The following is a 17,188-nucleotide window of genomic DNA, read 5'->3' as shown; positions in this document are numbered from 1 at the left end:
CTACTTATCACGTTCATCGGAACAAGATCTCACAAATCAAAAGGCCACACGCAAACGGAGCACTTGACGAATTAAGTAATCCCTCCACTTTTTTTTTTTTTCCATACAGCAAAGGAGCGAAAGACGGGGGAAAGACGGGGGTGGGGCGGGAATACACACGGTTGAGCTCAACTCACACAGAGCGAAAGACGGGGGAAAGACGGAGAGAGGTGGGGGTAAGCAAAACACTCTAAAGCACATACAAGACCGTAAAACGTAGAATAAGCAGTCACTCCATCAATCATCCATGCTTCCTTAACTCCTCTCCCAACGCCAAACAACACAAAAAACTAATAAGACAAAAAGAAACACAGGCTCTCCTAGCCCTTAAACAGTTAAGTATAAATCACCCGCGCACACTCACTCAGGCGGGCGGGGGAGAAACCGAACCGAACAGAACACACATCCACAGACAGAGAGACACACGCACAATTATCGCCAGCTGGCACACACACCAACATTCCCGAATGAGACATCTCCCAGACTGAAAACATGTCAGCAATTCTCACACATTCTGTGTATCGCTTGTTTCTATGCGAATATATCTTAATAATACAATATCTGATTACTGCTCATTTTTCTAACGTCGGTATAACCTTTCAGATTGTAGAAAATGGCGAGGTTCCATGCACCACACTTCTTCTTAAGTGCAAGGTTACATGTCCGACTCCCAATCATCAATCGACTAGGGAAACACATAAAACATGCCCCGTATTAACCATATATAGATCGTCTACTCTCGAACTGTCACTTCAGCAAATGACGACGTCTTATCACAGCTTTACACAGATCTCAAGACAATCATAAATATACAAATACCGACGCCGCTGCACCATTTTATCCAGGTAAAATTAGCCTTTTTCCTTTTTCAAGCAGCCTACGTCCCAAAACAAACAGGATTCTTTGAGCACCGAACTCCCGGGACAAAACAAAAAAAAATAAATCTCAACTCAGTTTACATATCTCATCCGTCCGAACTTGGGCCTGATTATAGACGGAAAATTCCACGTGCACGCATTTTCATAATTTAGCTCCGACGTCACAGGCTCCCGTCCTCCCACGAATCTCGACAAGCAAATTGAAACAAGGAGAGAAAAAAACTATCCTTACCTCAACCGCTCATTCGAGACCGTTCCACTGAGAAGTCTTTTCCCTTTTTTTAATTAGTGCCAATCCACGTTGCGGCGCCAAATGTTGTAGAAATTGGAGGTCCGATAATCGAGAGAAAGTCTTCTCATAAGTGGATAAAAGAAATAGACAGGAGCCAGCTTCGTTATGGAGGGAGATGTCACTTTATTGATGCGTCAATAAAGATCTCACAGAGCTAGGAACATGACAATGTATTTAAAGCTGGTAGTGACGATTAGGCTTCGATTGAGTACACCCCAAAAGGCGGTCCTGTATCACGTATCAAGTACAGAGCGTCCCGTCTCTTGCACGCTATCTTCAAGGAAACTTAATGTCTGCCAAGAGTATCTTCAAGGATGTCTACCCGACCTTTTCCCACTACTGTAAGCAAGTCTTTCTAAATTTCTACATGTATGCAAATCCATTCTACATTTGCAAGTGTATTTGCCACAACAGGGGGAGGAGTGTGTGAGAAGCAGCACATGGCCAACCAGAAAGATGAAGAAATAAAGCTTCCTATCTCTTTTGGCGGCGGACTTCACGGGGATTGTTCCCATCCGGACGACAGGGACGGAGAGAACCACAGGCTCTCCAAGCTTTGGGGCTCTGGTGATAACAGGCCCCAACCCTGGGGATCTAGGTCGGCCATTTTAGTGTTATAATAATTATACTTGTTGATAACAGGCAAAATTGTATGCGGGCACACGAGGAAATAGATCATCTATCAGGAAACATGACACATATGCAAATCATGAATCTTTTGAATCCGTATGAAGACTTTGGGGTCACAAATCTTTATGATACAACTGGAGAGTCTGCTCACTTCCTGTGAATGAATGTGGCTTTTTTGATGTGCTGGCAGAGTCAGTGGTTGAAAAAAAGGTGAGGGCAAAAGGTTTTGTGGCCGTTATCTTCCTATACTGTAGATGACCTGTATGATACTTAACCAAATGGATGTTTTTAATTAACAACTCTTAGTGAATTTTTGACCACAAACCGAGCAGGCAAAAGTCTTTGCACCGGGTCTTGTGTGTCATTTCTAGTGTCCAATAATAGTCTGAAAAATTGTCTGTGTAATAAAGTGTAATAACCTGTGAATCCCTTTGAGACTCTTGTGATTAAGGGCTATACAAATAAAAATGACTTGACAATATAGTTTGTTTTTCACCACAATGTCAACAGGTCAAATCAAAGGCTTCTCGCCAGCGTGGGTTAATGTGTGTCTTTTTAAGTTCTGACTTGAAGTGAATCTTTGACCACAAACAGAGCAAGAAAAAGGCTTCTCCCCAGTGTGGGTTCTGGTGTGTCTTTTTAAGCTCACATTTTTGCTGAATCTTTGACCGCAAATTGAGCAGGAAAAAGGCTTTTCGCCAGTGTGGGTTCTGGTGTGTATTTTTAAGTTCTCATTTTTAGTGAATCTTTGACCACAAATTGAGCAGGAAAAGGGCTCTTGCCAGTGTGTGTTAGTTGATGTAATTTCACTTGTCCATTTTGGTTGAATTTTTGACCGCAAACTGAACAAGAAAAAGGCTTCTTGCCAGTGTAGGTTCTAATGTGGGTTTCTAATGTGTTTTGTTAAGTTTCCACGATCACTGAATCTTTTATCACAAACTGAGCAGGAAAAAGGCTTCTCGCCAGTGTGGGTTCTGGTGTGTATTTTTACGCTCCCACTTGTAGTGAATCTTTTACCGCAAACTGAGCAGGAAAAAGGCTTCTCGCCAGTGTGGGTTCTGGTGTGTATTTTTAAGTTCCCATTCTGTGAGAATTTCTTACCACAAACTGAGCAGGCGAAAGGCTTCTCACCAGTGTGTTTTTTTTGGTGTAATTTCAATTGCCAATTTTGGGCAAATTTTTTACCACAAACAGAGCAAGAAAAAGGCTTCTCCCTGGTGTGGGTTCTAATGTGTTCTCTTAAGTCCCTACTCTGTGTGAATTTTTGACCGCAAACTGAACAAGAAAAAGGCTCCTCGCCAGTGTGGGTTCTAGTGTGACTTTTTAAGTGCCCACTCTGTGTGAATTTTTGACCACAAACTGAGCAAGAAAAAGGCTTCTTGCCAGTGTGGGTTCTTGTGTGTATTTTTAAGCTCCCATTTTGGGTGAATTTTTTACCACAAATTGAGCAGGAAAAAGGCTTCTCGCCAGCGTGGAATTTCATATGCAACTTCATATAAGACTTGCGTGGAAACGTTTTCCCACACTGGGAACATGCGTTACCACCTTCAGCGTTTGTGGAATGGGACGTGTCGTCGTCTTCCGTTTCCACATGTTGATGGAAGCTGATACTTAGAAGCTCCTGCCGACCGTTATCTTCAGGTTGACCTTGATCTTCGACGGTTGAACGGACCCCGGTCAGGAGCAAGACTGGAAAATCGTCCTCTTGTTTAACGCCAACAGGCTCCCCATCCTCTGTCTCTTGCTTAACGTGATAAGGCTTCAGATCCTCCTCAATTTTAACGGCAGGCAACTCTGGTTTCTCCCGCGCAGTAGGAAGATATTCTTGGCTGACGTCTGCAAGACACAAGTCACGTTTTTTTGTATTGCTTCAACTCGTTCAGAAGCATTGTCACCGAGTGCCAAAACGAAAAAAAACATTCTAAAGGCTTAGGCGCGGCTGATCAGCAAGTATGAGGCCTCTGGGAATTAAATGACCACTAGGTGGTAGGAGTGGCTTTGATCGGATATTTGTCAACACCCAGTGCCGCGTTTTGTTCCTGTATTTGCCGTATTACTCTGTATGGCGGTGAGTAGGCGACGGTGTATATGCCAAGTACGCGCAGTGTGATGAGAAAAGCAAAGATATAAGTACATCCTGTTAACGATTCAAATCTTTAGTCTTTCTAAATAATGAGCAAGGGCCTTGGTTGGGATGACGTATCGTAGGGCCCTGACATCACCGTGACGACTCGAATCGTGTGATCACGTCACCCGAGACATCAGGGGCTGAGAATTTTTGCAAAGTTTATGCATAAGTTTAGTGTTCTTGCAATCAAATGTTATTTTTCAAGCCAAGTGCCCTTGTGTTTATGGAAAGTATTGTTTAGGTGTCAAAAACATAGATATTACAAAAAAGCACCGGGGCAAAACTTCTGCTTGACATGTATCATTTTGCAAGGAGACATTTTTCTCAGAAGTTTTCTGGGAAACAAGTATTTTTTCAAAAAACTTGGCAATGTCATCTAATCAACTAAACCAACCGTTGTCTCATGAAAGATGAGTGTTAAAGCTTTCTTTTGGTGTGCCCTATGTCTGGATAGCTACAGAGCTAGATTTTCTGTAGGCCATCAAAAACGAGTCAATATGGCCAACATCGGCACTTCCCATTTGAGAGAAACGTCTGGCACTCGTCGGAAACGGTCAAAGATTTTGGAATTTACACAAAACGTAGGTAAGGCAGAAACTGTGACAGGAGTGATGGGAGGGGGTGTTTTTAAAGGTTGAGTGCGACTTTTGAAAACTTAAGCCTTACTCGGGACTTGAAGCCAAGCGATGGCAGTATTAAGGAAGCATTAAGGTCAGGTCAGATATCAATAATTCTAATAGTTACAATAATCACATATTTTATAGACTAATCTTCGCAATACCCATCCCTCAACATCATCATGCGCATAATGTCACTGCGGCACCAGTGATAATAACAATAAAAATAAACACAATACTTATGATAACAGTTCTGATGTAATAATAGCAACAATAACAACAAGTTAACCATCGTTTGAAATGCAGTATTTCCAAATTCCCTCATTTCCCATTTTCTTCATCCCTGTATTTCGCCAGTAATGCTTTTTTGTATTTCAATTTGAATAGTGTGAATAGTTGGACATTGTTTGATCTCATTTTGCAAACGATTCCAAAGTCTGACTCCGCACACAGACACACACATACTGAGCTCGACATCAAATCACGCACCACCTGCTTGCAGCATGACGAAACCGCAACCGCACGTACCGTCCCGTTACAGCCTGTGCCTACCCCGACTGCTGCCCGGGAAAAGGTTGCTGTGGACATCGTTGGTCCTATTCACTCTGCGCCTGCTGATTGCCGCTTCGCCATCGCCCTCATTGACTATTGCAGCCGATCGCCCGAGATTGCCTTCTGCTCAAATCTTATGAGGATCACATCATAAAAAAACATGACAATTTTTAAAACAGTGAACGTTCATCATGTCTTTTTTTTTTTGAACATCTCCACATCTTTTCTTTATCTTTTTTTTTTGTAAGTCACGTAATCTTGAAGCCATGCAGGAGCATGTCGTATTCTGGTGCACTCGGAGAGGGATGTGGTGAGGGCACAGTTTCAGGTTGACGTGGCTCAGCACCTTGGTTGCTTGGCAGGAGGCAAGCATCGGCATCAGCAGGCTGTGCAGCACAGGTGGAAGAACGGGCAAGGTAGAAAGCATTCCACACCTTTCCATCAGACAGCAGATAAGTGGCCGGACCCTTTTGGGCTACCACTTCAGTGGCTGGGTGAACTTTGAGTGTCCTTTGGCAATGATTCCAGGTTTGCGGATGCGAACCGCAGAGCTGATCTGGAAGCTGGGTGATTTTGCACCGTGACGTTTGTCAGTGTATTGTTTTGACTTCTGTTGTTTGTTTTGTAGCATGTTGCCTTTGTCAGCAGTGGAGCGCATGGAGTGAAGACCTGTGATGTGAAGCTTTGTATTCAGTGGTCTACCATGCAACATTTCAGCGGGGGACACTGAAGTCACAGCGTGTGGTGTAGCTCTGTAAGTCTGTAAAAACTCAGCGAAGAAGACTTTCAGCGGTTTACCTTCGATGTTGGCTGTTTGTAGACAGTCCTTGAAGACTCTGTTGAAATGCTCAATTTCACCGTTGGCCTGTGGGTAGTCCACAGAGCTGCGACGGTGTGTGATGTTCCTGTCACTAAGGAATGCTTCAAACTCGGTCGACACGAACTGAGGGCCATTGTCAGTAACAATTTCCCGTGGATTACCTTCTCTTCTAAACACAGTGGAAAGAAAAGTCATAACAGAGGCAGAAGTAACATTTGAGCAGAAGGCAATCTCAGGCCATCGGCTGCAATAGTCAATGAGGGTGATGGCGAAGCGGCAATCAGCAGGCGCAGAGTGAATAGGACCAACAATGTCCACAGCAACCTTTTCCCAGGCAGCAGTCGGGGTAGGCACAGGCTGTAACGGGGCAGTACGTGCGGTTGCGCTTTTGTCATGCTGCAAGCAGGTGGTGCATGATTTGATGGCAAGCTCAATGTGAGAATCCATTCCAGGCCACCAGTACAAGTCTCTCAGTCTTTATTTTGTGCGAACGATCCCTTGGTGTGTAGCGTGAGCAAGTCGGATCATTTTTTCCTGTAGCTGTTGTGGTATCACAGCACGATGAGTGCCACGCACAATGACACTGTTCTGCACGGCAAGTTCATTTTGCACACAGAAGTATGGCACGATGAGGGGGTCGAGGCCTTTTACAGTACGAGGCCATCCCTCCTGCATGTAGTGTCGCACCGGACATTCCTCACACGCACTGGAGAGCTCATCAGCGGTGACTGCAGCAAAATCAGGAGACACAGCAGCCACCACCTCCAACTCCATCTCCTCGTGGTCGTCTGTGATGGGGAGAGGCAAACGTGACAAGCAATCTGCAGCAACATTCTCATGTCCCGGTTTTGTATTTGTTTCTGGTTTCGTCAGCTCCTCCGACACCTTGTCACGCACGGCATACGGGAGTCTGCGCGGCTTTTGCTGGACTGGAGGCACATCAGCACGCACTTTAACTTTGTGTATAAAACCTGTAGCAACGCCTGAAGCATTTGTAGTGTTGACGGTGCGACTCATCACCGATGCGGCAGGTGTTGCAATCTGCCCATCTTGTATGTGAAGGCGAAGTGCAGTGAACAGGTCCATTCCCAGTAGTGGAGTACCGCCAGGAACTATGTAGAAGTCAGTATGTGCACTCTGGTTGCAGTATGTAGCAGTAAGTTGAAGACAGCCCAACACTGGAATTGGCTTCTTCATGTAGGTCACCAGGCGTACAGTAGGCTTTGAGAGAGACACGTGCATGAACGAATGTCTGTAAATTCTCTCTGGCAAAATTGAGACTGCTGAACCAGTGTCCACAAGCAGGTCAGTAGTAATTGACTGTTCACCATTCGCATGGAGAGCAACTGTACACCTAAGGCGCTTTGAGACTGCAGCTGTAGGGGCTACATGAGACACAGTAAGGTCCGGGACAGTAACTTCTCTCAATGATCGAGTAGGAATTGCGCTGCGGCACACTTTACCAAAATCGAAAAAAAAGTTTTCATTCATTCATTCAAATATATTGTAAAGTATAATACAATTATATATAATAGTTTCAAAAGAAAGAATATGTAAAAAACAAGACTAAAATAGGTCAGAGGAATGCGGTGGCATAATAATACTATACATAATAACCTTAATCAATTCCCATCGAACATACGCATAGCGGAAGGCTAAAAACTCTCTTTAAGACGTGCAGTCTTGCTCGCAATGGAGCGAAGACGGCGACCTGACGATAGGTCATCGAAGTACCTGCAGGGTGACTGGGATCCTCTATCGTTTTTAGTGTCCGTTTTATAGTTTGATCGATGTAGATACTATGCAGGGATGGGAGGCCAGTACCTATTATTTTCCTCTGCCGTCATCACTACTGATTCCGTCTTTGACAGTGATTGACCTAGTTAAAACGGATTCAATGATAGCACGATAAAAATGGACTAGAATGGATTGACGGACTCCGAATGATTTGAGTTGACGAAGGAAGTCGAGCCTTTGTATGGCTGACTTCATGTCCATGTGAGGTCAGCTGACAAGTACCCAGAAACTTGAATGAATGGACCAGTTACGCCTCACTACCTTTAATTGACAATGGCACATGCGGGGGAGGCTTAGTACGGAAATCTATCATCATCTCCTTAGTTTTACCTATATTCAATAACGGATTACTCTCATAACACCAGGTGGAAAGTGAATCCATTTCTGCTCGGTATTCAGTTTCGTCTCCATTTGAAATAAAGCCAGTAACTGTGGTGTCGTCTGCATATTTAGCGAATAGTGAATGGTCCGAATTGGGTTGACAATCGTGTGTGAATAGGGAAAACAGAGTTGGAGACAATGGACAGCCCTGAGGCGCACCAGTGTTGAAGACAGTAGAACATGAATCTTTCTCCTTAATGCGAACAGACTGTTCTCTATTGAGGAGGAAATCTAAAATCCAAATTGATAAAAAAAACGGGAAAATTGAGGTCATGAAGAAGTTTCAAATGCGGTTTAGAAGGAATGATAGTGTTAAAAGCTGAACAAAAATCTATGACTAAAACCCTAACGTATGAATCCCTATGCTCGAGATGACTTAGAATTAAAATGGCATCATCTACACTTCTATTAGCACGATATTATATTGGTACGGATCTAGATTAGATGGTAGAAAGGACTTTATGAATTTCAATACGATCTTCTCAAAAGTGTTCATGATCACTGACGTGAGTGCAACGGGTCTATAATCGTTAAAACATGAGACATTTTTCTTCTTCGGGACAGGTAAAATTGTTCAGGAGCAGAACTCAAAGACCAATTGAAAATACCAGTAAAGTTGAGAAGCACACTCTTTGAGAAGGCAGGGTTAGAGTTTATCGGGGCCTGGTGATTTCCTCTCTTTCAACCTCACGAAATCACGTCATACCTCCTCTACACTGAATGATTTCTTGTATTGTGTTTTTACAACAAACTGAGCAAGAAAAAAGCTTTTCCCCTGTGTGGGTTAATGTGTGTTTTTTCAAGCCCCCACTCTGTGCTAATCTTCTACCGCAAACTGAGCAGCCAAAAGGCTTCTCGTTACTGTGGGTTCTAATGTGTTTTGTTAAGTCCCCACTCTGTGTGAATGTTTTACCACAAACTGAGCAAGAAAAGGGCTTCTCCCCAGCGTGGAATTTCATATGCAACTTCATATAAGACTTGCGTGGAAACGTTTTCCCGCACTGAGAACAAGTGTTACCACCTTCCGACTGCGAGTCGTCCTCATCCGTTTCCACGTGTTGACGGGAGCTGATGCTTAGAAGCTCCTGCGGACCGTTATCTCCAGGTTGACCTTGATCTTCCACGGTTGAACAGACTTGAAAATTGTCCTCTTCTTTAACGTGAACAGGCTCCCCATCTTCCGTCTCTTGCTTAACGTGATAGGGCTTCAAATCTTCTACCTCCTCCTCCTCAATTTTAACGGCAGGCAACTCTGGTTTCTCCCGCGCAGTAGGAAGATATTCAGTGCCGTAACGTTTTCAGAAGCGTTGTCCCCGAGTGCCAAAACTTAAAAAAAAAATTCTCAAGGCTTAGGCGCTACTGATCAGTAGGTATTATCTCTAATGTGAAGAATAGGGGTGATAACATCATGCTTTGGGGGTGTTTTTTGCACACGGGACAGGACGAGTGCACTGCATTAAAGAGAGGATGACTGGGGCCGTGTATTGTGAGATTTTGGGGAACAACCTCCTCTCCTCAGTCAGAGCGTTGAAGTTGGGTCGTCGCCAGGTCTTCCGACACGACAATGACCCGAAGCGCACGGCCAGGAAAAGCAAGGAGTGGCTGGATCTGAGTGCTGCATTTGACACAGTCGATCATGTGATCTCGTTGCAGAGGTTAGAAGACTGGGTAGGCATCTCTGGTCCTGCCCTGAAATGGTTCCAGTCTTACCTTGAGGACAGGAAGTATTTTGTTCAGATGGAAGACTATGTGTCAGACCAATTGGCAGTGACCTGTGGGGTCCCCCAGGGGTCCATCCTGGGACCCCTCTTGTTCAATTTTTACATGCTGCCCCTGGGCCAGTTAATACGCGGTAATAACGTGTCCTACCATAACTATGCAGATGACACACAGATTTACATCTCGTGACAGCAGGTGAACATGGGCCCGTGAACTCACTCTGTCACTGCCTTCAACAGATCACTGTGTGAATGCGAAACAACTCTCTCCAACTCAACTCAGACAAGACTGAAGTCATTGTCTTTGGTCCACAAAAAGCCAGAGAAAATCACTTAGTTTTAAAGCTAAAAATCAGGTTAGAAATCTCGGGGTAATAATGGACTCAGACCTGAACTTTAACAGCCACATGAAATCCATAACATCATCAGCCTTTTACCATCTCTAAAACATTGCCAGAATCAAAGGTTTGCTGTCTAAATCAGATTTCGAGAAACTTATCCACGCATTTATCTCTAGCAGGTTAGACTACTGTAACGGCCTTCTGACCGGACTTTCTAAAGGAGCCGTAAGACAGCCGCAGAACATCCAGAGCGCTGCTGCTCGGGTCCTGACTAGAACCAGGAAGTACGACCATATTAGTCTCTGTACTGGCTTCTCGTCGCTCAGAGAATAGACTTGAAAACAGCTCTGCTGGTGCAAAAGTCTCTTCATGGTCTAGCAACAAAGTACATCTGTGACATGTCGGTCCCATATGAACCATCTCGGACCCTGAGAACCTCAGGGACGGGCCTTCTGCTGGTGCCCAGAGCCAGGACTAAACAGGGTGAAGCTGCGTTTCAGTTCCACGCAGCTCAACTCTGGAATAGTCTTCCTGACGACGTCAGACAGGGGTCTACTCTGACTGTGTTAAAGTCCAAGCTGAAAACAGCTTTGTTCAACTGTGCATACAACTGAAAGGCTTCTATCTGCACTCTTCACTTTTACCTTATTTAAATTCATTGATTTGATTGTTTTATCTGTGGTTTTAATTTATTTTAAAAACCACATTTTACATTTTCAATGTCTTTTATTGTGTGTTTTTAACCCGTCTGCCATTACTGTAAAGCACTTACATTGCCTTGTGTATGAATTGTGCTATACAAATAAACATGCCTCCGGTAAGAAGCATATCAAGTTTCTAGCATAGCCCAAACAGTCTCCGGACCCGAACCCAATCTTTGGAGTAAACTCCAACTCAGAGTTTCTCAGCCAGCGACAGCCCAGAAACCTGACTGATCTAGAGAAGATCTGTGTGGAGGAGTGGGACAGGAATCTCCTGCAGTGTGTGCAAAGCTGGTGAAAGACTACTGGAAACATTTGACCTCTGTAATAGCAGACAAAGGCTACTCTACCAAATATTTTCCCAGGTGTTCAAATACTTTTTCGCAGCTATATCACACAACTAATTTGTTCAAAAATCATGGATTTTTCTTTTTAGTTTATCCCTCTCACAGTGGACATGCACCTACCATGGAAATTTCAGACCCCTCCATGATTTCCAAGAGGGAGATGTACCAAAATAGCAGGGTGTTCAAATACTTCTTTGCTTCGCTGTATATATTTTGAAAGAATGAGCGAGACAGAAGCCCGAAACTCATTCGAAAGGAAAGTACGGTGGACCTCGACGGCCAAATATCTCGTATTGCAGAAAGAAAACGACCAACCTGCTCTGTTCAACACAATTTGGAGTATCTTGTAAACAGTTCCTGGCAACTCTGGTTCCTGCCACGCAGTAGGAAGATGGTCTTCACCCATGTCTGCGACACACAAGTCAAATGGCATTTATTTGTGACGCCTTTACTCACAGAAACTCAAAAAGGGACGCAGAGAAGACCACAAGGTTCCTACAGCTTAAGGCAAGTTCAATTCAAGACTTTTTGGATGCCTTTGGATGTCAAATTTAAGACAAAGTTGTCAAAACAACCACACAATAGAAACAGATCAAAAATACGACATGAATAATAGGAGATTTTAAACAAACGTTTGTTTTCTTTTGTTTTTTAAATGACATTTTGGTCCAGTTGAAAAGATTTGATCTGACAAATAGCGCTCTCCAGAGTTGAAGACATTGTGGCAGGTGCAATGGGTGTTGCAAGGGCCTCAGTGCATAATAAATACTCAGTCAACCTCAACATTAAGTATAGAGTAAGTTATAGAGAGCTCAAGCTTCCTGTCTCAAAATTTCAAAAGATGCAGCAGGTTCTACAGTAGCACGCGTCTGGTCCAGGTGCCAATCTGAATACTCACAACGTCTGAATCTGTCAAACTTCTAAGCTAGTCCTTCTAGTCAAATCAAGTCTTGTTTATTTGTGACGCCCTTAATCACGAAGAGTCTCAAAGGGCTGCACAGGTTATTACACAGACTATTTTTTCAGACTATTATGACACCATCCCCTGATCTGGAACCAACATAAGCGTGAGGAAAAACTCAAAAAACCTCAACATGAGGAAAATGAAACCTCGAAGAGGGACCGCACATGTGGCTTCTCCCTCAAGGACGAGGAAACAAAAGTATGAGGTTACTTTGAAGCTATTAAACATCCGGGAGTCTTAAGTGTCAAGAGTGGACATTTCCTGTCACTTGGTGTCGGACAGTCCCAAACGCAGGACAAAGGGGAAGCGGTGCAACTTGACTTGAGAGACGTTTATCTAAACAGCAATAACAAAAGACTGTATCGGCAAGAAGGGGGTGTGGGACCTGGGTGGTAAAGGTGGAGATCTTGAGAGGGAAACTAGAGAGGAGATCTTTGGGTGGCGAGAATCTTGAAAATAGGTTACTTGGTAATACCCTTAAGAAAACGCTAGAAGTGGCAGGTCTTGGGACAAGGAGGGGAAACTTGAGAGGGAGACCTGGGGAAGTTCTTGGGGAGGAGAGAATCTTGAAAAGGAGACTTTGGTATACCCTTAAGAGGAGGTTAGAGATTCGTGGCAAGTCTTGAAGTGGAGAAACTAGAACGTGAAGGGAATCGAAAGAGGTCGTAGGAAGCCACGCTTGTCGTCGTGGCGAGTGAAAGTCTATAGCCGATCAAAAGAACGGGAGCCTAGTGTCAGACCCTAACCTTATTTCGGAAGCCTAAAATCATTGAAAATTCTGACTTGCAGCCAAAACCCTAGAAAATAGCCCTTCACCCCTAACTTTAGACCTAACCCGTTTCAAACTGTAACCCTACCCTTCCTATAAGCCCGGCTCCAAAGCTATTCAGTTGAGAACCCTAATAGGGGGCTTAAACCCTAGTTCATAACCCTAGCTCCAACGCTGTTTCAGACCCTAAAATTCAGTCTCATATCCAAATAAGGAGCCTCAACCCGAGTTTCTACCTCTTGCCCCTATTTTGCAACCGGAAAATCACTCGAAAACCCTTTCCGAAGCCCAAACCCGAGCTCTTGACTCGAGACCCTTTTTGACTCAAAGAGCAAAATACTTTGAATTGATTTTGGGAAAGTGCCAGAGCATATATTTTGAGACCAAATTCAACAAAATCGCTCAACCCGGGGCGGCAGTAGCTCAGGAGGTAGAGCGCTCGTCTTGGGATCAAGGGATCCCAGTTCGAATCCCGGCTTATCCGTGTTACGTGTCGAAGTGTCCTCGGGTAAGACACTGAACCCTCAATAAGCCAGTTAGCGCCTTACATGGCTGCAAGGCCGCTATTGGGAAATGTGAAGCACACTGTAAAGCGCTTTGGGAAGTCATTGACTTGAAAAGCGCTAGAGAAATGCGGATCATTTCATTTCCAGGCAAAAGCTCATTTTGTTTGACTGTGTGACATTTGAGGATTTGATCATTCATAAGGTGTAAAAATATACTCTGAAATAGTAACCCTACTGAAGGCTGTCCAATTCCGACACTTCAAACGAGTCTCCCTCCATCAGTGACTCATTTTGACCTTCATTTTTTTGAATATATAGGAATAATGCTTCCAAAAGTCAAGACTCGTGTCTTCGTTTGGCCCTTCATCACAAGATATCTCAAAGGAGCGCACGGGTGACCTGATCTGAAACCGACATGCGGGCGAGGAAAAACTCAAAACCTCGAGTGGGGGCCTCACGAGCGCTCATCCCCCTTCAAAACGAGGTGCAAGCAGTTATTTAGTAAAAACGTCTCGGAATTCTGCAAACGAGGATCCCGACGTATATACGTTCGGCGATGGGCGAGAGACGGGAGAGAGTTCTTGCGCTCTTTTCGTTGCATCAGAGATTTGATTCATTCCTTTTCTGCATAATATTACATTATTCTTGGTAATATACTGAACAAAAGGACCTAAAATTGTTTTTCTTTGCTTTTTTTTTCTCTTTTCTTTCTTTTTGCAGTTTCTTGCTTCCTGTCTCTTGCTGCTTTTCTTATTTTCTCCTTATATTTATTTCTTCCTCTTTAGTTGACTATTTCCTAGCTTTTTTTCCTTATCTAACTTTTTTTACTCATTTTTTATTGCTTAATTATTTTTTTTCTCTCATTTTTCATTTCAGACTTTGTTTTTTTGCTTATTTTTTTCATTTTGTCTATTTTGTGTTTTTCTTTTTTACTGAATTGTTCCCCCTTTTAAGACATTTTGTGCATCCTGTTACATAACAATTAGTCATGTATCATTAAATCAACAAAAACAATCCAAAGAGCTGAGACAAAAAGAGCCGTCTAATTTGGGTCAGTCAAGCCCAAAGAGTCGCTTCTCTATAAAAAGACAGAATTCCTCTCACTACTACAAAGCAATATGCAGGGAAGGGCTGCTCCCTCCGTGGGGACACTGCGCGCTGCAGAGGCAGGAGAGTCCAAGCTCGTGTCCACTGACATTCATAATTCTATACGAGATGATGTATGCGCTCCCTCGACTGCCCTCATTACTATATCCACTTTTCTTTGGGTGGGCAGAGGGTGTCCGTGGGTGAGGGACCGGCCACCCCCCACTAATAACGCCCCTGAGCGCTCCCAAGCATGTTCAACCAACGCCAGATCCATCGTCCACAATAAGTGAATTTGAGCTGCGGATCGCCACCATCAACGTCCGGAATTGGAGTATTTTTTTTTTGTCATCGCGGAGCCTCGGCTTTCCCGACGCCGCGTTACATCACCGGCTCGAACGAGACGAAGACTACTAAGATTGGAGACTACGCGCTACAATAACAGCCGAACCATTGACACACACTGCTCACTCGATATGGAGTTTCTAGCAGTATCGTGCAGACACTTCTATCTACCGGGAGTGCTCACTGTGGTCTTTGTGTTTGCTTTTTACTTTCCACCGCTAACAGTTTCACTGGATCCTAACGTTAGCATAGCGCTAAATCTCCTGTCCGCTGCTATCAATAAACAGCAGCTTGCACACCCCAACGGAGCTTTATCGTCGGCGGCGACTTTCATCGAGCATTTTTATGGACTGTACTCCCAAATCCATTCAATTGTGGACTGAGCAATTCGGAAAAAACACTGGACTATGGGTAATCTAAGATCAAACATCAAAAATTCCGGTTGTATCCACCAACTCTGTTTGCCCCTCACCCCCCTCATCACCCCCCCCCCCCCCGCCTCTGAGGGAAAACGAAGCCTACTTACAACAAAGTCAGTTAGTTCTTTGTTCCTTTATCTCTTTGTTTCCTTATCCTCACTGTAAATGTGGAACTGGAGTCGTCCAATTTCGTTGTCACGGCATATCCATGTTGTAACAATGACAATAAAGGCATATCTATTCTATTCTATATGCAGGATGAAGCAGAAGCAAAAAATGACGGACCTTCCCCGAGCTGCTTGGAAAGAGCGTCCGCTCGTCCATGTTCTCGCTCGGTCTCCTCTTTGGCTCCACGAAGCTGAAAAGGTTCTTCTTCCCAACTGGAGCACATTTTCTCCAAGTTTGAACTAAAAAAACGCCACGAACACACCTTCGAAAAGGACCTTAAATTAATACTTCTGTCGAGTTGACTTCGTTTACAGTCGACTAAAGAACTTGAGGTGGTTTATTCGACATTCTCTTGTTCGGCGGTGGTGCGGCAGCCATGACAGCTTCTCCTTCTGAACACCGCCGCAATGGATTGTGGGACACAGATACAAACAGACGACTGGATAGGTGAGCGTACTGTAGCAGCCCGCTAACTCGCGTGCCTACGCGGCGGCCATCTTGGTCGGGGCAACTTCGCGCAATGGAAGTACATTGAGAAGAAATCGCAACGTCCTCATTTGCAAACTGATTTTCATGTGGCTAACTTGTTGTTGTCGACACTTGCAATATTACGGAACATTAACTTGAAAAATACTTAAAAACTTAAAAATGAAAAAAACACAACAATTTATAAACCATGATAAAATTTCAAATGTAACACGGTGTAACGGGAGTTTTGTTGAATTTCCTGCTGAAATATGTTTGTATAGTTTGCGTATAAGTCTTTGGCTCTAAATTGCAATCATTCCTTCATTCTCTCATTTCTGATATGATATCTCCAGTTGTCCTTAGGTAGGAAAAGAAAATGACGTTGGATGATTATAGGGTACTTACACGTTCATTTTTGAGGTAGTGATGAGGAAACGAAGCATCATTTTTAGAATTCTGAAATACTTTGTCTTCCTGTTTTTGGACCAAGTTGTGTATTGATTCATTCGGCTCATTCAGAAAATTAGAATATTGTGATAAAGTTCTTTATTTTCTGTAATGCAATTAAAAAAACAAAAATGTCATACATTCTGGATTCATTACACATCAACTGAACTATTTCAAGCCTTTTATTATTTGAATATTGCTGAATTTGGCTTACAAAAAAACTCAAAAATCCTATCTCAAAATATTCGAATATCATGAAAAAGTATACAAGTAGGCTATTCAACTAATCACCTAAATAACTCAAAACACCTTGCAAGGGTTTCCTGAGCACTCAGCTTGGTTCAGTAAACTAAATCACAAGTATGGGGAAGACTGCTGATCTGACTACTGTCCAGAGGACCATCATTGATACCCTCCATCAGGAGGGTAAGACACAAAAAGAAATTTCTCAAAGAGCAGGCTGTTCACAGAGTGCAGTTTCAAAGCATATTCACAAAAAGTCTGTTGGAGGGGAAAAATGTGGCCGGAAACGCTGCACAACCAAGAGAGATGACCGCAGCCTTAACAAAATTGTGAAGAAGAGCCCCTTCCAGAATTTGGGGGAGCTTCAAAGACAGTGGGCTGAAGCTGGAGTCCAGGTATCAAAAGCCACAGTTCACAGACGTGTCCGGGAAATGGGCTACAATAGCCGTACTCCCATGGTCAAGCCACTTCTGAACTCAAGACAACGGAAGAAGCGTCTGACTTGGGCTATGGAGAAGAAGCACAGGACAGT

At 43.7% G+C, this 17,188-nt stretch overlaps 2 protein-coding genes across 2 annotated transcripts in view; both read right to left on the bottom strand.

Moving 5' to 3' along the window:
- LOC148368310 (uncharacterized) overlaps nucleotides 1–17,188 on the bottom strand; it is a 165,581-nt gene that overhangs the window by 112,439 nt on the left and 35,954 nt on the right. The gene's annotated exons all lie outside the window — the stretch shown is intronic.
- Nucleotides 2,472–17,188, bottom strand: part of LOC148368311 (uncharacterized) — a 38,805-nt gene continuing 24,088 nt past the window's right edge. Inside the window, exons 2-3 of the mRNA XM_088330379.1 lie at nucleotides 11,557–11,649; nucleotides 2,472–3,675 (exon numbers count right to left, since the gene is read on the bottom strand). Of these exons, the coding sequence (XP_088186505.1) occupies nucleotides 2,717–3,675; nucleotides 11,557–11,649 (1,052 nt within the window). The 3' untranslated portion in view covers nucleotides 2,472–2,716. The remainder of the gene's footprint in view (nucleotides 3,676–11,556; nucleotides 11,650–17,188) is intronic.

This window comes from Urocampus carinirostris, chromosome 3 (genome assembly GCF_059441175.1).
Source record: "Urocampus carinirostris isolate Australia breed hairy pipefish chromosome 3, RoL_Ucar_1.0, whole genome shotgun sequence".
NCBI classification, from domain to species: Eukaryota; Metazoa; Chordata; class Actinopteri; order Syngnathiformes; family Syngnathidae; genus Urocampus; species Urocampus carinirostris.
This window is presented reverse-complemented; position numbering and strand designations above follow the sequence as displayed.